This window comes from Ipomoea nil, unplaced genomic scaffold (assembly GCF_001879475.1).
Source record: "Ipomoea nil cultivar Tokyo-kokei standard unplaced genomic scaffold, Asagao_1.1 scaffold1770, whole genome shotgun sequence".
In the NCBI taxonomy this organism is placed as follows: domain Eukaryota; kingdom Viridiplantae; phylum Streptophyta; class Magnoliopsida; order Solanales; family Convolvulaceae; genus Ipomoea; species Ipomoea nil.
The window spans coordinates 3701876-3719541 of NW_017618198.1; the positions used below are offsets into that span (position 1 = coordinate 3701876).

At 35.0% G+C, this 17666-nt stretch overlaps 2 protein-coding genes across 2 annotated transcripts; both read left to right on the plus strand.

Moving 5' to 3' along the window:
• Positions 1 to 12835: 12835 nt before the first annotated feature.
• Positions 12836 to 14177, plus strand: LOC109192251 (hydroxyphenylpyruvate reductase-like). Its single transcript, XM_019342822.1, has 2 exons — positions 12836 to 13450; positions 13533 to 14177. Exons 1-2 carry the CDS (start codon positions 13013 to 13015, stop codon positions 14049 to 14051), a joined length of 957 nt encoding a protein of 318 aa, XP_019198367.1. The 5' UTR covers positions 12836 to 13012; the 3' UTR covers positions 14052 to 14177.
• A 1070-nt stretch (positions 14178 to 15247) lies between these two features.
• LOC109192239 (hydroxyphenylpyruvate reductase-like) lies at positions 15248 to 17362 on the plus strand. The gene is made up of 2 exons (XM_019342809.1): positions 15248 to 15766; positions 16587 to 17362. Exons 1-2 carry the CDS (start codon positions 15335 to 15337, stop codon positions 17103 to 17105), a joined length of 951 nt encoding a protein of 316 aa, XP_019198354.1. The 5' UTR covers positions 15248 to 15334; the 3' UTR covers positions 17106 to 17362.
• The last annotated feature ends 304 nt before the right edge of the window (positions 17363 to 17666 follow it).

The following is a 17666-nucleotide window of genomic DNA, read 5'->3' on the forward strand; positions in this document are numbered from 1 at the left end:
GTGGGAAAAGAATTGTAATTCCATGGGAGTTGAATTACTGGGAATAAAGTGAGAATTTAAATTCCAGTGTTTGGTTGACAGGAATAAAATTACTGGGAATTTCAATTCCAATGTTTGGTATACATGGGAATTGAAAGGGAATAAGTAGTATAAAGTCAAAAATGTCCATTACTGTTGTTAGACATTAATTTTAGGTTAAAAAAGGAAGGGGTAATTTTGACTCATCACTATCTTTTTTTCCCAGGAATTAAAATGGAGAATTCTATTTGCACCACCCTAATTGCTATTTGCACCACCTATTTAATAGGTGTGATAATTTTTAGGTGGTGTAAATGAAAAATTGCTATTTGCACCACCTTCATTAATTTTAGTCAAACATTATTTTTTTAACAAATATTTATTATAAATGACACTTTTTCCACTTAGGTATATGCTTTTAACACTTTTTCCCTCTTAGTTATTCATGTATCCACATTTGCCTCCTAGTTATATTAAAAGTGGCATGTTTTCTTCCTTTTATGTTTGATAGACATTTTTACCATTAAAACTAAATATTTCATTTATTTTTTCTTCTCCAACAAATTATTGTTTATATGTACGGATGGTCACGGTTCAGTTCAAACAATTTTTTTTTAATTTATTATTGTCAGTTCAAAATTTATTTATTGATTATAAATTTTATTTCTTATTTAAAAAAAAATTAATAATTATTTTTTTGTATTTTATTTTTTCGGTTCTGAATCGTAAGCAAAGCCAAAGGGAGTTTGTTTTAATTTACAATCACACGTGTTATATATTACTCTTCCGAACTTCATTCCAATTAAAAAGGGGAAAAAATATTGATTTCTTAGGCTTTCGCAGTCATATTGAAATTGACAATCCATTACGTTCCAATGGCATTTTGGAGTGTGATTTTATATCTAAGATTATATTTGATTTCTCTCTTTTTGAGGAATGCACACCTTCATTAAAGGACATATATACTAGTAATCTACAATTACTTTGATTTAACAGCAATTAATTTTTATATGATTATCTTAATCTTAATTATAATAAAGCCATATGGTCTTGTGAAAATTAAATATTGATATTAATGGTTAACAACATGTAATTTTCACAAGACCATATGATGTGTGTGTGTGTGTGTGTATATATATATATATATATATATATATATATATATATATATATATATATATATATATATATATGAATATGAATTGCAACTATGTTGATATTAGGTTATGTATTTTTTAATAAATAATATTATTATAATGTTGTCCAATATTCATTCCGTGCATCGCATGGGTAGCATACTAGGTGTAAACATACTCAAGATTAAATATGTATACCGCTAGTTGCGATTAATAATATATAGTAACTTTTTCATACTATTTTCAATTATTAAATTAAATATTGTAAATACAATATCATAATTATTTTGTCATATACTTAATAAAAATGTAATTTTAAACAATTAAATTGTGGTTCATGTTTTCTTCTTCTGTACTTCAAATACCATTATTAAAAACATTTTTTTTACCTATTCTAACATTACAAACAAATTTTTAATATTTAGTCCGTGCATCGCACGGGACAATACTAATTATATATAATATGATTAAGCCAACTATCATGTAATATGATGACATTTCAATTACCATTTCAAATAAATGGTCATAGGTTCGAACCTTGGGAGTGGAGCTTAGATTCTTAGGGTTAAAAATGTTTAAGAAAATATAGAACAAATCTAACTAATTGTGAAGGCACAACACAACTTTATTTTCTTATACTTACGATTCAGAACCGAAAAAATGAAATAAAATAAAATAAAATAATTATTAAATTTATATTATTTTAAAAATAAGAAATAGAATTTATAATAAATATATAAATAAATAAATTTTGAATTGGCAATAAAATAAAAAATTGTTTCGAACCATAATCATCTGTACATATTAACAATAATTTGTTGGAGAAGAAAAAATAAATGAAATATTTAGTTTTAAGGGTAAAAATGTTCACCTAACATAAAATGTAGAAAATCTGCCACTTTTAATATAATTGAGGGAGCAAATGTGGATGAACAAATAACTAAGAGAAAAAAAAAAGTGATATAATCATATAACTCAGAGAGAAAAAATGTACAATTTTCCCTTAACCGGAAACTTTTAATTCGATTGCTATAGTGTCCGGTTCAGTTAGAATCGAACCGTGGTCATCCCTACGTATACGCAATAATTTGTTAGAGAAGAAAAATAAATAAAATATTTACTTTAAGGGTAAAAATGTCAATTTAATATATCGAAGGAGGGAGGGGGGGAGAATCGTCACTTTTAGAATAGTTGAGGGGCTAATATGCTAACATGAATAATTCAGGGGTAAAAAGTACTATAAATATATAACTTAGGGGAAAAAAGTATCATTTTCTCTTAATTAAATTTTGAATTAAAAATTTATTAATTACACCTCATAAATGAGGTTTGACCAAGGTGGTGTAAATAGCAAAATGAATCACCATTTGGCTATTTACACCACCTATGTAATTATTAAAAATTTTCACCTTTTTACAATTTCAAGATACTTTATACCTACTTTTGACCAAAAGGTGGTGCAAATAGCAACACCCATTAAAATACCAGGGGGGGACATGGGATTTTAATTCCATGAAAATGGGGGAATTGCAATTCCCTCCAACCAAACTACGGAATTTAATGGCCTTTGGAATTAGGTGGGAATTAAGTGGGAAGGGAATTTAAAATCCCTCCAACCAAACGCCCTGTTAATATTAGCATAATACACATGAACTTTTAACGTAATACACATAAACTCTTAATGTAATATACATACTCTTAATGTAATATACATAAACTCTTAAAATAATACACATAAATTTTTAAGACGTACAATGCATTGTGCACAATATAATTTGCCGTGTTATAATCTTTCCTCCAAAAGGCTGGACCCCAACCCTAATACAGTATAATGAATTATTTATGAATTAATTAATTTTTAACGAATCAAATAAATTTGTAGCATCTAAGATATGAAACATATAAGTTACCATATTACTCTTGTTCTAGAAAATATCCGACGCACCTATATAAGCTTATATGTTTCAAATTAAATATAGAAACATTAAGAAATGAAAGAGAAATTAAATAGGGCGGTGTGGCAATTAAGACGTGACTCCCCGTTAGCTTTGGCAATGATATAGTTTTGTTTAATTTTTTTAATTTTAAAAAAGTCAAACATTTTTATTTTTTTTTTTGGTTTAGAATGAAATAAAAAGTATGTACAATTATAATAAGTATATGTGGTTACTGATTAGTTAACTGAGAAGGAAATCACCCCTCTAAGTAGTGAATTTACCTAACATGGAAAATATGTGATCCCAGAGTATTGATATTGTGAATAAAAAACTTTACTTAAGATTTGAGTTGATCTGACATGAGTTTATGATATGAGATTCATGATATAGTCGGGCAAAATTAGAAAATTTGGTTATCAAAAAATAGCTAAAGGACAAAGAGAGTTTGATTGATTTTGTTGGACAATCATAATTCATTACTGTCCTTTATAAATAAAATAAAAAAGAGTAATAAATGACCTTTTTTACAGTTATAGACTTATAGTTATTCTTTAAGAAAATTGAGGAAGACAACTTTTGTATCGCCACATTTTTAATTTTTTTTAAAAGATTCTAGTGAAAATGATCAAATTCATCGCCATATATGGAAAGAAAAATATATTCTCCTAACTTTTACTCTTTATTTTCAAAATTATGATATAGATAACTTTTTTTGGGACTCACAAGATGAAGCATCCAAGCTTGCCCCGTCATGAAGTTTGGTTGAAAACTTGAAGAAGTAAAATTTCGGAATGAAAAATACTACATGCACTCTTATATATTTTTTACTCTCAACTTTTATTCCCTCTCACAAATTCTTGATGTAGACATCTTTCCTGGGACCCACGTGATAAAAATAGCCAATCTTTGTTTGTCATATCATGGAGTACAAGTGAGGGAGTAGAATTTAGGAGTACATGTAGTAGAACTCTAATTTAAAATACTTCATTACAAGTTTTTTTTTTTTTGTTATTATAAAAAAGTCTCAATGAGATCTTTAAATCTTTATAATTTATTTATAATAATATAAAATTTTAAAATGAAATAATTAATAAAAAGAATTTAAAAAGTTTCACACCAAAATGGTGTAAATGAATAGTATTACACCATATTCACTATTTTTGTGTAAAATTTGGTGTTTTCATTGGAGCAAAGCTATATCAAATTTTTACACTAAAATAGTGTTTTGATGCCTTCATTGGAGATGGTCTAAGGCAAGAAATCCATGCATATCTCGATATAGAGACAGAATGGAGGAATTAGAGGGCTAGAAAGACAATTTCCATTATAATCTACTTTCATTTATATTATAACAGCCTAGTATATATATTATATTTTTTTAATATTAATTCTCCCGATTTAAGTGGTACCATTTTAATTCTCCAACTATTTTTAGAAGTGCAATTAACTATCACTAATTATGCTACACAATTTATTAGCTATAAGGACTTTGTGGTCAAATGGTACCAAGTTGGATTCTTACATGGGAGGTTGTGGGTTTAAGCCAACAACACATAGTGTTTGTGAACTATTATATAATTAGTATTTTTTATGCGCGTTGCGCAAAAAAATTAGGTGCCTAATATTAGTACTTTATATTATAATTTTAAATTTATTTAAATTTTAGATATTTAAATTATTGTAAATAATAATAATGTAAAATATAAGCATGAGTTTAGGGGTTCGATCCTCACCCATGTAAATGGAACAAACTATTTGGCCGGGACGGGGCATTGAAGAAGATAAGAAAATATATAGTGGATGTATGTGCATGGTAATAATAGTGGAAAAGATACCCTAACGGTAGGGGTATGTTTGTCCAAAATATTGTAAAGTACAACTTTTATAACATAATATATATATAAAAAAAAAAAAAAAACTTAACAAAAAAAAAACAGACATAAATGAAGGGTATAACCATCATCCACACTTATTATGTTTTTAAATAGTATAATTTATTCAGTGTACATTATATATCGAGTTCTAGTTTCGAATTTCCCTTAACACCCAACAAATCATTTTTTTTTTTTTGGCTCAAGTGCCAAATAGCACCATGAACCAACTACGAAATGTCATCCCGCACCCTAAATTTATATAAGTGTTTATTCGATTCTCAAACCAAAAAAATTTGTTCACCTAGCATTTTTTACAGGTTACCCTCAAGTTAAAGGTTATAAGTTGGTGATGTGGCGCTGACTTGGGTGCGACGTGTCGTATTTAGTATATGTGGCAGAGACATGTATTGATGTGGCATCCATTCATCTCTTTAATGTAATAAAATAGGCGAAATAAACCTAAAAATCATAATCGCACTCCCTTTGAATGTCTGAAAATCTCCTTCTCAAACTCAGAATCGCAATCCCAAATGGTGACTTGATACCAAATGCTTAATCGCAAACCGATATCCGAAATCGCAAACCCAAATCGCCTAGCTTAAGCCCTAAGCCCTAATCTGAATTTGTTATTCGACACCCCGTAAATCCCTAATCCGAGAAGCGAGGAACCGAACCGAGAAGACTGAAAGAAGATTGGAAATCAGTTTCAAACCTCAAACCGAGTCAGGTATGTAGAACACTCTTTCAATGTTGTTGTGAATATATGTTTGTATATACTGTGATGCAGTGGGGTGTGGTGCTACTATATATGCTTTGAATATGATGCTGGGTGGGGGACCATATGCTTTGTATATATGTTTGTATATACTGTGATGCAGTGGGGTGGGGTCCTACTATATATGCTTTGAATATGATGCTGGGTGGGGGACCATATGCTTTGAATATATGTTTGTATATAATGTGATGCAGTTGGGTCCTACTTTATATGCTTTGAATATGATGCTGGGTGGGGGACCAATTTTGTCACATACAGATTTAGGGGAATAACAAATAACAAACTGATTTCCATTGGACTTAAATCATCCTGCAATTATACTGTGATGTACTAATAAGTATACTTCAAAACTGTTAAGTGTAAATTGATAAAGTATAAAGTATATATTGTATAGTGTAAAGTGTTTAAAGTGTGTTTTGCATTTCTTTTTTGTCAGGATGACTGATACTGTGGATTTAATCATTCATCATGGTGGTAATTTTGTCAAATCCCCTAGGTTTAAATATGTGAATGGTGAGATAGAGGTAGTGGATTTGGACCCTGACTTAATATGCTATCCCCACTTAATGAAATATATAGCATCCCAAAGGTATGGCAAAATAGTCTCACTTACCTATAAGTTGACCTCTCAACCCTTTACAGCTTTAAAACTGTTAAATAATGATGCTAGTAGTCTACATTTAGCTCAGATTGCTCGTGAAAATAAAAAGGTTGAGATATATGTTGAGCATGGGGTAGATGAGCCTGAGGTGGTTGGTTTATGTTTACCTGGGCCTGAGGATGATGGGAATGTAGCTGGATTAGTGGGTGAGGAGGGGGAGGCAGAAGCTGATATATTGGGTGAGAGATTAGGGGCAGAAGCTTCAGAAGATGAAGTATTGGGTGAGGAAGTGTAAGGAGAAGATGAAGAACTTGGTGAGGAAGAAGGGAGTGAAGCAAATGGTGATTATGATGTTGGGAGTGACAGTGAGCATATAACTAGTGGCAGTGAGCATATAAGTAGTGGCAATGAGGGTCAAGATAAGAGGAAAAGGAAAATAGGAATACAAGCTGAACCTATACCACAAGCTGAAAATCCTGTAATAGATGAGGTAGATTCAGTGTACTATGATTCACAAGATCCACCAACTGTTGAAGAAGACTTGGATATGAGGATGAGAATGAGGTTCAATCAAGGTACAATGATAAGTACCCTAAATACAATGCTAAATCTGATCCACCCTTTCTTGAATTAGGCATGTATTTTGATGATAATGTGCAGTTCAAACTTGCCATGATAAGTTATGTTATACACACCAAGAGGGATTTATTTTGGAAGAAGAATAGTTTAAAGTATGTTAGAGTTGAATGTCTTGGAAAGGGGTGTGAATTCCATGTGAGTGCAGGGTGGGAGGAAAGAACAAAGTGTTTTCAGTTGAAAGCTATTAATTTGGATCATAAATGCAACACTCAATTCACCTTAGGCATTGTTAGTCAAAAATGGTTGGAATGGAAATATGAAGACAATGTTAGGCAGAATCCAACTATTGGGTATTCTGAGTTGAGCAAAGATATAAAGTTTGAGTTGAACCTCAATGTCACTATTAATATGTGTAGAAGGGCAATTACTGGGATTTTGAAGAAGCTTGACATAGGGTATGAGAGCCAGTTTAAAAGACTTAGGGATTATGCACAAGAATGTTTGGATTCTAACCCAGGCTCTACTGTGAAGATTGCAACAACTAGCACTGTTCCTAATTCACCCGTGATATTTCAGAGGATATATGTGTGTTTCAATGCAATCAAGAAGGGTTTTCTAGGGGGTTGTAGAAGGTTTATTGGACTGGATGGCTGCTTTCTGAAAGGTAAATTGAAAGGTGAGATCCTATCAGCTGTGGGCAGAGATGGGAACAATCAAATGTACCCAATTGCCTGGGTTGTGGTAGAGATTGAGAATAACTCATCATGGAGTTGGTTTCTAAAGCTTTTGAAGACTGACTTGGAGATTGAGGACAACACTCAATGGACTTTAATGAGTGATCAGCAGAAGGTAATTATAGTAATCTGTGAAAGATTACTTTGAAGAAGTTGAATGAAAACATTATTGGGAGTACAGATTGGGAGGTGGTTTTCAATGGAGTTGATGGATATGAGGTGAAAAAGGGAAGGTTTCAGTTCAAAGTCAATTTAGATTTGAGGACTTATTCGTGTAGAATGTGGCAGTTGACTGGTTTGCCATGTTCTCATTCCGTTTGTGCAATCTTTCATAAGGGGGATCAGCCAGATCAGTACATACATATATGTTACAGTAAAGAGATGTACATGAGGACATATGAGCATGTAATACAACCCATGAATGGAGAACAATTTTGGCCAAGGACTGAAGGTGATGAGTTACAGGCTCCAGTTCCAAGGAAGATGACTGGCAAGCCCAAGAAAAAAAGAAAGCTTGAACATGATGAAAAGAACAAGGACAAAAACAAAATGAGTGAAGAAGTTAGAAAGTTGTCAAGGAAGGGAAGGATAATGACATGTCAGTTATGCAAGGAGAAGGGGCACAACAAACGATATTGTCCTACCCAACAAGAACAAGTTGTCAGAGGAAGAGGTAGAGGTAGAGGAAGGGCTGCTGGAAGTGGTGGAAGGGCTGCTGGAAGTGGTGGAAGAGATGCTGCTAATGTTGATAGTGGCTTGTTATCTCAAGAAAGCTACATTGGAATGTCAGGTAATGATACAAAAGTTTATTTATATTTTTCCTAGAAGTGTTAGATTATGATACTAATATTTTGTTTTTGTTTATGCTTGTAGAGTGCACAGAAAATTGAAGACATCAAGTGACTGTTTTGGCAAGATAAAGTGAATGGAGAATGACTATTTTGAAGACATCAAGTGACTGTTTTGGCAAGATAAAGTGAATGCTTAATGACTATTTTGAAGACATCCATTGACTCTTTTGGCAAGATAAAGACATCAATAGACTGTTTTGGCTTATGTATTATATGTAAATCTAACTTATTGGCTTATGTAATTGCCAATGTAGTATGACTTATGTAATCAGCTAGTTTTATAAACTTGGTTCAATAGCTGCACATTCTCTGTAAAATACAGTCATTGATTTTAGTTGATTGTTCTCCATAGCCATTTAAGTGGTGGTTTCAAGTCACTTTGTTATCCATAGCCCTTTGATGTGGTTAACTTGCCTGAAGGTGTTCATTATTTAACTATTTTAGATGGGGCATGATTGTTACAGTTAGTTGTTGATATGGTTAACATGCTACAGCTGATTGTTGATTAAGGCAGGAAACTTGAATTGGTGGACTGAAATCTGTCATCTGTAATCTATTCAAGAAGCATTGATCCATGAAGCTTAAAACTGGAATCTGGAATCTATAAACTGGAATTGCAATCTGTAATCTATAAACTGGAATTCAATGCAAGCTTAAAACTGGAAATTCAATGCAAGCTTAAAACTGGAAATTCAAATTCAAAACTGGAAACTTAAATTGCAAAATACCATTTTTTCATTACAATGCCAAACCATTACAATTTATAACTAAAAATTTTTGCTAGAAGCACCACAATTACAACTAGGAGAACAACACACTTGATCCTCAACACTTCGTTTTCTTTTTTCATACCACAATACTCATTTACAATTAATTCTTTAACAATTTCGATTTCACTCCTCAAAGACCCCACCATCTTCTTTAGGTCTTCATGCTCATCTCCACTCCTCCTTGCATTGTGATCCTTCCAAAGGAAGAAGCCACAACCATTGCCATCCTATACAACTCAATTAAACAAATTACCCATAAAAAAAGTAAAAAATTACAAAAATCAACAACCAAATAAAATACCCAAAAAATGACGAACCCTAGCTTTATTAAACTCAAAATTCATACAAAATTTCAATAAATACATACCTTCCATCTTTGACACCCAAAGAATTGCTTTCCCGATTCTCTACTTGTGCAAATTGGAGCTTTCAATCCACAATTACAATATACACTTGGCTCGTACTCCATGTTTACTCTAACCCGTGATGAAGTTGAAGAAGATGACATCTTGGAGATCTCTGGCTTATCGTCGGAAAACCTAGGGCTGCGAAGGGGAGAAGATGTGTATGTCGTCTACAAGGGCTGCAATAGGGAGAAGATGAATACATTATAAATAAGCCAAATTCGAAACAAATATTTTAATCAGCTGCCACGTCAATTTTAACCGGAGCCATGTCATCTAGGTAACAGGGTAACCTGTAAAAAATGCTAGGTGAACAAATTTTTTTGGTTTGAGAATCGAATAAACACTTATATAAGTTTAGGGTGCGGGATGACATTTCGTAGTTGGTTCATGGTGCTATTTGGCACTTGAGCCTTTTTTTTTTTTAATTTACTTGGAAGGGGGATACCCAAAACATACAACAGAGAGATTGGCTTTATTACAGCCCAACATGACGCCAAGTTGGTAGTTCTGCAGAATCACTATCTAAATTGGCCAGAATTGATTGGGGGGGGGGGATTATCCAACACATGAATGCCTCTTGGGAAATTATTCGCAAGTTTGGCTAACCCATCCGCAGCTTGGTTCTGTTCCCGAGCAATGGTATGAAGTTCCCAGCTTTCAATGTTCCGCAGCTCCTTTTTACATCCTTCAAGCACATTGTGAGCACTCGTTGATGGCGTTATGGAGGTCGTCATGTAGTCCACCAGCATGGCCGAATCTGATTCGAAAGTCGCCTTGTTGTAACCCCTTCGAATTGTTAGTTGAATACCCTTTTGGAGTGCCCATGCTTCCGCTTCGAATGGGGTGCAATTACCCATATTAAACACAAACCCCTGCTTCCAATCTCCTTTGCAGTCCCGGATGAGTCCAGCGCAGAATGCGTTGTTTGACAAGGGATTAACAGAGCCGTCGACATTGATCTTGACAATTCCTTCCTTAGGCTTAGACCACGATAGCATTTTCCATGCGTCTGAGCTTCCTGTCGGGTAATGACCCATGGCTCTATCAAATGATGAAATTATTTCCTTAGTTTGAGTCTTGATCCAGAAGTCCTTGTGTTGTAATGGTCTGTTTATCCCGTTAAAGACTCTCTCATTTCTCCACTTCCATATCCACCACAAGGTTGTGCGAATAAGATGTTGTTGTAGCTTGGTGCATTCCTTTTGCTTCTGTCCACAATCCCTTCATCGAACCACATCTGAAATGTAGCATTCCTTGAATTATCGTAGAAGGGACGAGATACTGCTCTCCATACGTTCGTTGCTGCCGGGCAGGTCCGGAGAACATGCTCGATGTCCTCCACCAAACTGCCACAAAGGTCGCACTTATCACAGTCTGTTAGTCCTCGCTTAGCTCTATTGCTGTTGCACATTATCCTTCCCTGTCTCACAAGCCAAAGAAACATCCCAATGCGATTGGGCACCCTTAGTTTCCAGATGTTGTTCCATTTGGCTGCTTCGACTGGCTCTGATTCTCCCGTAGCAATGTTGTATGCCGACGCGACCGAGAATTCCCCAGAAGCCTCCAATCTCCAAGCGATCCTATCATTCACCTCTGGATCCTCATGGATGAATAAGAGGGCCAGTTTGCTTAATGCTTCTGTGGGCAGAATATGAATTAGCTCATCCCAAGCCCAACTCGAATTTGGATTCCAATAGCTGGAGACGAGACGGTTACGTTCAGCAGGGGGGATCGTCATTAAAGCAATCTCCGAAAGGGGAGCGTCGTCGAGCCACGCATCATGCCAGAATAGAGTGTTATGACCATTGACAACATGTCTTCTAACTCCCGCCAATAGCACAGGGACCGACTTCAGAATGCCCCTCATCGCATTGGACATGTTCCTCTTGGCTTGCCATGATCTGCAATCATTTTATTTGAGATATGTAATAATTTTTATGAATTTATAAAAGAGTATTATATTTTATTTAAAAAATTATTACATGTTACACGTTGGACGATTGCACACAACAACAATACCAAAAAAAATGGCCAAATTCACCACATAAGTCAAATGGATGTTACAATTTAATCCCCTAAGAAAAAAAAAAACCATCATTCAAACCCATTAAATTAGTAAAATTGTTAAATTGAAACCCAAAACAACCTATTTAGCATGTTAGTTATTATCGTGACACGATCGAGTCTTTTTAATTTTATTTTAATTATATTTATTTTCATTTTTTATTAGAAAATTTGTTTTAAAAAATACAATCATCAACTTCAAACAATCATAACTATTTCAGATGAGGTCCAAATCTGGACAATATGAAACTATGCCCTCGTTTCAGATTCTCAAAGATGAGATAAAAGTTATGAAATGAAAGCGGCGACGATGCCACCGTGATTTCAGACCCTCTCTATCACCTTTGAAAAGAGAGCAGCAGTCATGGCCACCACCCTTATTCTAGATTGTCTAGGTCTAGAACTCATCTTTGAGGTCTAGATTGGGAGCGGACATGGCTATCTGGCGAGATAGCCATAGTTGTTTCCGTCGGAGTTGTCCATGAGACAACCACTGACAATCAAAGTCAATAGTTGTATTTTTAAATAAAAAAAAAATTAAAAACAAAACTAATTTTTTTTAAAAAAAAAAATAGTTATGTGTTAGCATGAGAGTAAGTAACTTGCTAAACAGAGGGGGGGGGGGGGGTCAAACTTGTGTGGGTATGTCTCACTGATCCTTATCCGTGCGACAGGTCGGGTCAAGTCTAATAAACATGGAAATGTCTTATATGCTCAAATGTAATACTAGTCAGGAATACAATGTTTGTTACTTATAAGAAAAAATGTAATACTTTTACATTTTGATGTGAAAATATTATATTTTCCCTAAAATAATGTTAGCGAGTGTTTGTTACTTATAAGGGAATATATAATACTTTTGAAGAAAAATGAAATACTTTTAAATCAAATGTAAAAGTATTACATTTTTCCACATAAGTAATAAACACTTTATTAATAATTAGTACTGAATATTACATTTGTGTGTATAAGTATTATATTTTCATATTAACCCCGATGAAATAGTCTCACACAAGTTTTTACTTTGAAAATGGTACTTTTTTTTTCAGAAAAAAAAAAAAAGAAGAAAACAGCACTTAGCTACTCAACTACTCAAGTACTCACACATTCTCACCTACTCAAAAAGCACCACTGAAATTCTACTCTCCCCAAACATATTGGAATCATAATTCATAAGCATTCACTTTCACTTTCAGTGGATTCATGCTCAAATGAAAAAAGCCCCCCACTGAAATCATTCACACAATCACACTACCCTACTAACATATGGAGAACATCGGAGTGCTGATGGCGTGCCCTATGAACGCCTACCTGGAACACCAACTCCACAACCGATTCAATCTCCTCCGCTTCTGGAACTTTCCCGACTCCGACGCTTTCTTCGCCCAGATTAACGCCGCCTCTGTCCGCGCCCTTGTCGTCAACGCCTTCGTCGGAGCCGATCTCCTCGACGTCTTCATCGACCGCCTCCCCAATCTGGAAATCCTGTCCACATACAGCGTCGGCTTGGATAAGGTGGACCTGGCCAAGTGCAAGGAGAAGGGGATTAGGGTTACCAACACCCCCGACGTCCTCACCGATGACGTAGCCGACATCGCCATCGGGTTGATCCTCGCCGTGCTGAGGAAGATCTCCGAAGGCGATAGATTCGTGAAGAAAGGATTGTGGAAAATGGCTCACTTCCAGTTCCAATTCACTTCACAGGTTCCAATCTCATCTCCGATCCTCAATGCTTTCTTATATGAAATTTACAGAATCTCGAACAAATCGCTATTCTATTTTGCAGTTTAGCGGTAAATCCGTTGGGATAATAGGATTAGGAAGGATAGGTTTAGCGATTGCAAAGAGAGCAGAGGCGTTTAACTGCGCAATAAGTTACCACTCCAGATCACAAAAACTCAACACAAATTACAAATACTATCCTACTGTAATCGAGTTAGCATCTAATTGCCAGATATTAGTAGTCGCGTGCGCCTTGACTCCGGAGACTCACCACATCATCAACCGCCAAGTTATCGATTCGTTGGGGCCTAATGGAGTGGTGATCAATATCGCTAGGGGCGGTCATGTAGATGAGGCGGAGCTGATATCCGCTCTGGTGGAAGGGCGGTTGGGAGGTGCCGGACTTGATGTGTTTGAAGATGAGCCGGAAGTGAATGAGGAGCTATTTGGGATTGATAATGTGGTGTTGCTGCCGCACCACGGTTGCGCCACCGTGGAGACACGCAACGCCATGGCTGACCTGGTGGTTCGGAACTTGGAAGCTCATTTTATGAATAAGCCGTTGTTAACTCGGGTAGTTTGAATTGGTTATCTAGTCATCATCTTTTAGTGGTTTGGTTTTTTAACTTTGCCATCTTGATATGCTCAAGATTTGGATTAGAAGACACATAAAATGATTATTTTGTATCCAACTAAAATTTATTATTAACCATTTCTAATTGAATTCAAAGAAAGGGTTCAATTTTGTGATCACCAATTTAAAATGGTAATATATATTTCATCACACTACATAATAGTTGTTATATCCAATTTAAAATTCAATTTTTTTTTTAAAGAGATTAATACAGAGAATACTTTAATTATATATATGTTTTTTTTAGTACTACTGTAATATCTGTTCATAGCTATATTCTCAACTTATTGAAGCACAAAATTTAATACCGCCTTCACTTGAGCTCAAAAACATAATCTTTCATTTGAGAAAGCCACTTCATGCTTCATTGACAATTATATATATTTTTGTAATTTAAAAGAAATGAAAAACTGAAATATTAAAATAAATTGAGTTAATACCCAAAAGCGTCCTCGACTATAGTGGTTTTTCTCAATTTCGTCCTAAACGACTTTGGTGACCTAATATCGTCCCAGACTTTTATTTTTCGCTCAATTTAGTCCCAGACTTTTGTGTTTTTGCTCAATTTAGTCCCTCATTTGTTATTCTGTCCATTTGGTGTTAAATAAATACACAATTCAGTAATTTTAATATTGACATCTCTTTACTCATAGACATGTAAACTGCGAAATCCTTTTTTTTTTACAAATTACCCCCAGAATTACTCCTAAAACTGCGAATATAAAATTTGATTTGCAGGTTCGGGAGTAATTCTGGGTGTAATTCGTAAAGAAATAGAATTATATTGAACTTGATTCAAGTTTAACCTTCAATATTTGAATCAAATTAATTTGATGAGTGACGGGTAAATTTACCGTTATTATTAAAATTATTATGTCCTTTGATTTTAATTGATAAATGACATAAATCAATTTAGATTATTTAAATATAATTGATTCAAACAAAAAAAATCAATAACTGCTTTTCAAAATTGTAACAGTATGATTATTAAATGTTTAAACAGTTTGATTAGAGTTGTCAAATAAATTAAAATTTTAACATTTTAAGATTATGCTTGTGACTTTTGTTGGTAAATAACATAAATTAATTTAGGTTGTCATCAATCCTCTAAACAATTTGATTAGAGTTGCCAAATTAAATTAAAATTTTAATATTTTAAGATCGGCTGGATTCGATTACACCCTTAAGCCTCACAGGTCACAACGGACGCCGGCAGGCTTTATCGAGCAAGAATGGAGGAAATAGGGGTACTGTTACTCAGACCACTCTCCAGCTACTTACAACAAGAGATTTCCAAACGTTTCACTCTCTTCAAATTCTGGGAACCCCCCTTTCACTCCAACCCTAAGCTCCTGAAGCACCACTCCTCCTCCTCCATCCGAGCCGTGGTCGGAGACGGCGTCCGGGGAGCAGACTCGGAGATGATCGACTTGCTCGCCAGACTCGAAATCGTTGCGAGCCACAGCTCCGGACTGGACAAGACCGATTTGGTGAAGTGCAAGGAGAAGGGCATTCGAGTCACGTTCACTCCCTACGCCTCTACCGATGAAGTCGCCGATTTGGCGATTCTGCTCACGCTGGCCACGCTCAGAAGGATTTGCCATGCCGATCGATTCATCAGGACTGGAATGTGGAAGAAACAGGATTTCGGATTGTCTTCAAAGGTACCATCTAGAACTTAGAAGGATGCGTTATTTAAGCAAATACTTTTGGCCTTTTCTTTGCTGTCTATACCAAATTAAACAATGTTTTTTTGAATCGTAGTCACTATAATGTGTGAATTGGATAAATCCACTTTTATGACTTTTATGATCTTGGTCTGCTAAATCAGTCTAAATTGGTCAACTGGCTTAAATTAAGATGATAGGCCTGTTTGGTAAATCGCTGTTAGCTGTGTAAGTTGATTGGGTTAATTTGAGGGTATAACTAGTTGATAACATTAACTGATTGTAGAAATGTGTTTGGTAAATTAGTTGTTAGCTGATAGTTGTTGGTATAATTTCCCTTTTTGAATTTTAACATTTTGGAGTTACAAAAAACTAATTAACCAAACACTTATATTGATTTTTTAACCAAATCAAAAAATTAATAGTGGTCAAATAAGTCAAAATTAGCCTATAGACTAACTATTTTACCAAACAGGGCCTAAGTCAATAACCTGACCAACTTAATTGAGTTGCTTCATTAAACAATGCTTTTTTTTGGATGACAATGGAAACCCTACAATCCTTTCGGGAGCTGATAAAGGAAGTAAATCAGCCTAGCCTAGGTTATCCATAGCTGACCGATTCAAATTAATGGGGAAAAAGTTTGAACTTGTGACTTCGTGGTTACAAGTGTGGATGTCTTGCCACCTGGAGTGGTATTACTCTTAACAATGTTTTTTGTTTCAACTAAAAGTCGAAACTAATAGTATGATATATGCTTCCAAGAGAGCTGACTTCTTGTTTTTCATTGGTTTCAATGATTGGTTTGTTGTTGTAGTTTAGTGGCAAAAGTGTGGGTATTGTGGGATTAGGAAGGATTGGGTCAGCCATAGCCAGGAGAGCTGAAGCTTTTGGATGTCCAATCAGTTACACATCAAGGTCAAAGAAACTGGACTCAAACTACACATACTATCCTGGAGTCATTGACTTAGCATCCAACTGCCAAATCCTCATAGTTGCTTGTGCCTTGACCACTGAAACTCGCCACATTGTGAACCGTGGAGTGATGGATGCATTGGGTCCAAATGGCATTGTCATTAATGTTGGAAGGGGTCCTCACATTGATGAAGAGGAGTTGGTTTCTGCCCTTGTTGAGGGCAGGTTAGGGGGAGCTGGGCTTGATGTTCTTGAACACGAACCTCAAGTCCCACACAGATTGGTTGAGCTTCAAAACGTCGTCCTCTCGCCGCATGTGGGAGCCTGCACCGTGGACACACGCGTCGCCATGGCTGACATTGTTGTCGCAAATTTAGTAGCACACTTCTCCAATCAGCCGTTATTAACTCCTATCATCTAATTTTTCAAGGTAAGAGTATCTCTTCTATACTTTCTCTATCTGTTGCAGTTCAAAGAGTTAATACCCTCACCACTGGAGTTCGATTATGTGACCTTCATTCAAAAAGAACCACAGGGGTTCGATTATGTGACCTTCATTCAAGAAGAGTCACAAAGTGACAGACTTGAACTGCTTGGCTTCAACCCTCATTTTTAGTTCAACTATTGTCTTACTCATCTAAATAAATATACTCCGTATAAACGTATTTTTCATTTTTGCTCCGTGACTATTCCATTTGTAATATTTTGATGAAATAGAAAGATAGCACATGCATTTTCACATTTTGTTCTTTGAAAGTACTATTTATCAATGTTGCAGAAGGCATTAGCGCTAGTTTTGCGCCCGAGGGGAGCCTAGGCGTCTTTTAGGCGTTAGAGTAATTTGAGTATATCGTCTCTAATTTTTTTACTCAAGGTTGTGAGTTGTTAGACAACTATAATCCTACAAACTAGTCAACTACATATGTTAGATGGTCAATTGAGTACATAGCTGAAGGAATATAGAAAATGAGAAACCGAACAG

What these genes read in the sequence shown, in the direction of transcription:
- LOC109192251 (XM_019342822.1), top strand. Translation starts at nt 13,013, where the DNA reads ATGGAGAACATCGGAGTGCTGATGGCGTGCCCTATGAACGCCTACCTG. An exon ending in AGTTCCAATTCACTTCACAG is followed by an intron (nt 13,451 to 13,532) that starts GTTCCAATCTCA and finishes TCTATTTTGCAG; the next exon opens with TTTAGCGGTAAATCCGTTGG.
- LOC109192239 (XM_019342809.1), top strand. Translation starts at nt 15,335, where the DNA reads ATGGAGGAAATAGGGGTACTGTTACTCAGACCACTCTCCAGCTACTTA. An exon ending in ATTTCGGATTGTCTTCAAAG is followed by an intron (nt 15,767 to 16,586) that starts GTACCATCTAGA and finishes TTGTTGTTGTAG; the next exon opens with TTTAGTGGCAAAAGTGTGGG.